Source organism: Zingiber officinale, chromosome 3A (assembly GCF_018446385.1).
Source record: "Zingiber officinale cultivar Zhangliang chromosome 3A, Zo_v1.1, whole genome shotgun sequence".
Taxonomy (NCBI): Eukaryota; Viridiplantae; Streptophyta; class Magnoliopsida; order Zingiberales; family Zingiberaceae; genus Zingiber; species Zingiber officinale.
Window position 1 is genome coordinate 28,453,035 of NC_055990.1, and position 5,771 is coordinate 28,458,805.

General features: G+C 37.4%; 1 protein-coding gene across 1 annotated transcript; it reads right to left on the bottom strand.

The window, feature by feature from the left end:
* Window positions 1-2,328: 2,328 nt before the first annotated feature.
* On the bottom strand, window positions 2,329-4,889 carry LOC122051578 (G-type lectin S-receptor-like serine/threonine-protein kinase At2g19130). Its single transcript, XM_042612771.1, has one exon. It carries the CDS (start codon window positions 4,836-4,838, stop codon window positions 2,340-2,342), a length of 2,499 nt encoding a protein of 832 aa, XP_042468705.1. The 5' UTR covers window positions 4,839-4,889; the 3' UTR covers window positions 2,329-2,339.
* Between the last annotated feature and the right edge of the window lie 882 nt (window positions 4,890-5,771).

The following is a 5,771-nucleotide window of genomic DNA, read 5'->3' on the forward strand; positions in this document are numbered from 1 at the left end:
AAGATCCTCCATTTCCATCTTCTTTTATTTCTAGCCTTCTCTTCTTCTTCGATAGCTTTAATAGCAGTACCCTAGATGTTGCCCTTCTTTTTCTAGCAAATGCCCACTCTTGTTGTCTTTGCTTCTCAGCAGCAATTGTCGGAGCTCGCCACAACTTGCCGGAGTTGCCAACAAAGAGAGGAAAAGAACCCTAATTTCTGCCCTCATTTCCAGTAGCCACAAAAAAAGAAAAAAAAAATCCTTAGAAGGTATGCTTTATGGTTGTGTTAATCGATGTGTAGTAGGAGGGCTATCTAGATTAGAACAGAGGTTTCATTTAGAAATGCGAAGTAGTACGAGGAAGCAAGATCAAAATGATCCTTCGACTTCGAGTTGTAGATAAAAATTTAGATGTTCATGTCATGATTTTTATTAGATAGTATTTTGATTATTTGAGTTATGTTTGGTATTAGTTTATAAATACGAGCTTGAGTGGAGCACGGTAACCTGCCGATACTCGAAAATTTTGCTATATATAAAGTGAGTACATCTCTCTTGACTCATATATTTATCTTTGTGCATGAATAAAGAAATAATGATATTATATATATTTATATAATTATTTTCAAAAGAGAATTAAAATGATATTACAATTAGCAAAATGTGTTAAATAATAAAATCATGGAGGGTAAATAATTGATATTATTTTTTGTTCGCATGTGGGTTTATACTGGGATTAATATGAAAAATATTGTTTTAAAAATTAAATAAATATTCTGAATTACTGTTCTGCTGATACTTGTGTTTTTGACTTGTTTGATCTTCTATACTTTATGTTTTTGACATTCTACTTGTTGATACCTGTAGCTTTTCATATGTGAACCATAGGATGATAAATTAATAGACTTGATAAGAAAATGTTAACTTAATTGACAATTTGAGATTAAAAGAGAATAATTATGATAAATGAATAACATGGAATTCTTAAAGTAAAATAATAATGATAGCAAATTAAAAATATTAAAAAATGAAGACTATGAGCCTAGCTTTATATTGGAGTACTGGATCGTCCATATGTTATTGTCGTAGCGCGACGGCCCGTGGTCCAGAGTACTTGACCATACACCCGAGACGTGGTGGCATGATGTAACCCTCGATCAGTGTTTATTATGTCTTCCACCGGTGAGGACTGATAGCCCGTACGTAAGATGACATATGTAACAGTATTATACTTTGAGGAAGTTTTTAGCCTATACATATGATATTACACTCTGATGATATTGGCTCCAGTGACTCATTTTTTAGTTGATTTATCATATTTATACCACTGATATGAATGTTGATATTACCATAGATAACTTATATACCGGTTGATTAAATAATAAGACTAGAGAATTAATTTTAATTGATGATAACAAATGATAATAAAGTGAAAATTCTAAACTCTAATATAAAAATATTACCTGATTATATATATATATAAAATCAGATAATATATCTATAATCAAGTAATGGAGAATTTCAAAAATAACTTAAAGTGATAATAAAAAATAGTGATTTATTCTACTCCTTTGATTTCTTAAATAAGATTAAATTCATACACATCTTTTTTTATTACCTACTTAGAGCATCCATATCAATTACCCTAAACTAAATTTTTACCTTAAATTTTATATTTTGCATTAAAAAAACATCCACATCAGGTACCCTACTCATTCCCTAAATATACAATTTATGAATAGTAGTTATTTAAATTTAGGGAATGGATTCCATTCCCTAAACATTAAAATACTATTTCTCTCTCCTCCCACTAATAATAAAAAATTTCTCTCTCCTTCCTCTAATAATAAAAAATTTCTCTCTCCTCTATCTCTTTCCCCATCTAATAATAAAAAATATGAAGAAAAGAGAAAAAATAATAAAAAAATAAATATATGGCAAATTATAGGGAAGCTGATGTATCATGTAGTGAAAATTTGATATCTAAATTTAAAAAAGTAGTTCTTTTACCCTAAATTTTAGATTTTGGATAAGGATACTGATGTGAATGGTCTTAGTCATTTGACCAACTTTCTACATTTCATGGTCTCTAGTTTTGTCGACACCGAGATCTTTTTGATATTATAATTGATCCCGACTTTACATAGAGTTGTTCAGAGATCTCGATATATTATATTGATTCCTAATTTATTTTATTTTTGTTTTATTGTATTTATATTTTGTAATTTTATTTCAGATGTCACCTATCTATGTATTTTCGTGGTCTACGAAAATTATGATATATATATATATATATATATATATATATATATATATATATATATATATATATAAATGGATAGATTTCATGATTATTTTCCTTAAGATTTCTCATTTATTATCAGAGCTATTGATGGGTGACTTTTGGTCCCGGAGCAATTTGAAGTGGATCGGTTTGATGTGCACTCGAAGAAGAAATTGATAGGCTGAGGAACATCAGAAGCAAGCAGAAGAAGTGATCTTGGGATGGGAGGCGCATGGACATCGATTATCCCTTCGAGCACTTGAACGACCTGCACCATCGATGGCCTGCAGCTCTCGTCATCCTGAATGCACCAGCAAGCGATCTTGCAAGCTCTGTCCAGCTCTTCCATGTTAACTTCTTCAGGCCCCAACTTGCTATCCAGCACACCCGCAGCGTCGCCTTCGATCAGTTTGCTGGCCGCAAACGTTGGGAAATACCTTGTGGCATCTTCCTCTCCTGTTGTTTGCTCCAGATTTCGCCTTCCCGAGATGATCTCCAACAGCACCATTCCGTAGCTATAGACATCGGCTTTCGCTGTGATGGCGACGCCGGTAATCCATTCGGGGGCGAGATAGCCCTTGGTTCCTCGCAAAGTCGTGAGGACTCGACTGAAGTCTCGTCCCATGAGCTTCGCGAGACCGAAATCTGCCACCTTGGGGTTGAACGAGGCATCCAAGAGAATGTTCTCCGGCTTGATGTCGCAATGTATGATGCACTCTCTGCATTGCTCGTGTAGGTAGGCTATTCCTCTCGCGATGCCGATTGCGATTTGGTATCTTGTCTTCCAGCTCAAATGAGAGGAAGGGGCGTTGCGGAAGAGATGGGAGTCCAAGGATCCATTTGGCATGAACTCATACACGAGAAGCCGTTTCGATCCCTGAGAGCAAAATCCAAGTAGACGAACGAGGTTGACATGTTGGATCCTCCCGACAGTGCTCACCTCTGTTCGAAACTGCTTCTCTCCTTGACCAAGGCCTTCGAGCTTCTTCACGGCGATATCATTAGACCCCGGCAAAGACCCTTTGAACACGGATCCAAAGCCTCCTCCCCCGAGCTTCGTTGAGAACTTCCGTGTGGCTTGCTGCAGCTCATTGTACGTGAACGAGACGAGACCGCTCTGAATAGCTTTTGCTTTCTCAATCATCCGCCTACTTTCTCGCTTCTTCATCACAATCAAAATGGCAGGAACGCTAGAAAACAAGATGGCTAGAACAATGGCACCGATGATAACCAAACTCACCACTCTTTTCTTGTTTCTTTCAGAAGATTGCAACTCCGAGGCAGCCAAGCGCAGATAAAGAGTACCTGCATCAGCTTGATTATATTGTTCTTGCACATTCAGCAACCCTCCATGCCAAACAAAGCAGCTACTACCTTTGTAGGAATAAGCATTGCAGGAGCAATTACTCATGCAAGCCAACTCGCAGCCTTCCCTACTTGCAGCCATGACCAAAGTGTTGGGGCTATCAGGTAGCCTAACGTTTGTCATCTCAAAGAAGCCATCTTTCCCAGAATTATTGGCGTTTTGTTCGCATTGCAGAGGAGTGATCCTCTCGCATCCTGCACTTCTATCACCAAAATCCCACTCATTTTGGGACCTCACTCTGTAACCCCTGGCACAACTGCAAGAAGGCCTGCTCATATCACTGCAGCTACCGAAAGGTCCGCAGCTCGCATACACTGAGCAGCTAAACTTGGGGATAGCCCAGCAGAACATCCATGATTGTGTATTCTCCATCCACGTTAAAACGACCATCTGGCCGGACTCAGAATCGATGACAAATCTAATCTTCAGGTTGGGATCATTGGCAGAGTAGATGAAATAGGTCTCCTCAGTGTTGTTGATGAACGTGAAGTTGACGACGCCTCTCCAGCTCATCTCCGGGACAGAAGGGAAGACGTCTCCGTCCCAGATTCCGCTGGTCCAATATTCCTTCGACAAATTCCAGAAAAGCAAATACTGAGAGGTTGCACCGGTTGGAGCGCTCTGGAGAGTGAAGAGTCCAGGAGCAGGGTCAACTTTGTTCTTCCAGGAAGTGAGACGTTGGGATCTTTTGGTGAGCTTGTTGAACCCAACCATGACTCCGGGAAGCCAAGTGTCGGTGGGGTAGTCGAAGCTCTGCCAGAAGACGAGAGAGGAGTTGGATTCATCCCTGAGCTGGAGATTACCAGTGTCAAGGATGACAGCGATGACCGTGGAGTTGGACGTGGAAGCGTCAGTAGACCATATGACACCGGTATTGGAGTGATTGACGAGGAGGACGAGGTTGCCATCGCCGGAGATTCTAAGCTCCGACATGGCTGGGTCTGTGACAGGGGAGGCTCTGTTGGCCACCCACACGGGGGTGAGCAAAGGGATCTTATTGTACCAGATGCCGACGTAGTAGCTGAGGGAGGGGCTACCCGATGGCACGAAGAAGCCGAGCCTGAAGTTGCCATCTTTGGAGGTGATGTTTTGGTTCCCAGAGAGAGACCGGTTTGCAGAAATTGTGTCAGTTGTCGCAGAGGAGAAGAGGATGAGGAGAAACAGGGAGAAGGAGAAGATGAGGCATGAAGATGTGGAGCAGGAAGCCATGGCTGCTGCTGTTGTAGAACTTGAGCTTGAAGAAGATTGAATTGGAAGTGGGATTATGTGGAAGATTTAATAATGGCGTCGCCAGAATCTAAAGAGGGGCACAGACTTCTTCAACGCCACTCAAAAATTCCGAAAATAGTCAAAACAACGTGATAAGCATTTATTATTATTATTATTATTTTCATTCAAATAAAATTAAATTCATATATAAACATGAACATAATATATTTTTTAAGACAAAACTTAAAAGGGCCCTTCTTTTTTCTGAATCATAAAAAACGCGCCTCATTTTTTTTTTATTATTTTTGTTTTTATGAAAAAGTCGTTTCTCATTGTTCAATCACGTACATTAACGCTCCCAGGAAGTTATCATATAATAAATTTATAAAATTAAATAAGGATGACAAAGATTAAAAATTATCATCTCATATGAGTTAATTTTAATTTTCTTATTTGTTCTTTCTTAATAATATGGATAGTCCCTAAGTAATGAATTTCATTTTTTATTGAATTTATAGAATCATATACTTTAATCCTCTTATCTTCGGTATTATTTTTATTATTATTTTCTACCTAAATTTTCTATCTAAATTCTAAATAGATAAGATGTGTTATAGCATTGTGAAATTGTAACTGATACAATTGAATTGAATCTGTAGTTATTGTAACCATTATGAAATTTTAATTATTACAGTTGAATCTGTTATAATAATTATAATTTCATAATTACTATAATATAAATATGTTTTAATATTTAAGTATATTTTGTAGCAGTATAAAATTATAACGGTTATAATATAATATGAGTAGCCGCTATCAAACTGTCACGGTTATAACGGGTTGAGTAATTCAAAATTTAAACTAAAATTTAGATGGAAATAATAATTAAATAAAATTAAATAGCAGAGGATAAATAGTGACAAGAGATAAAAG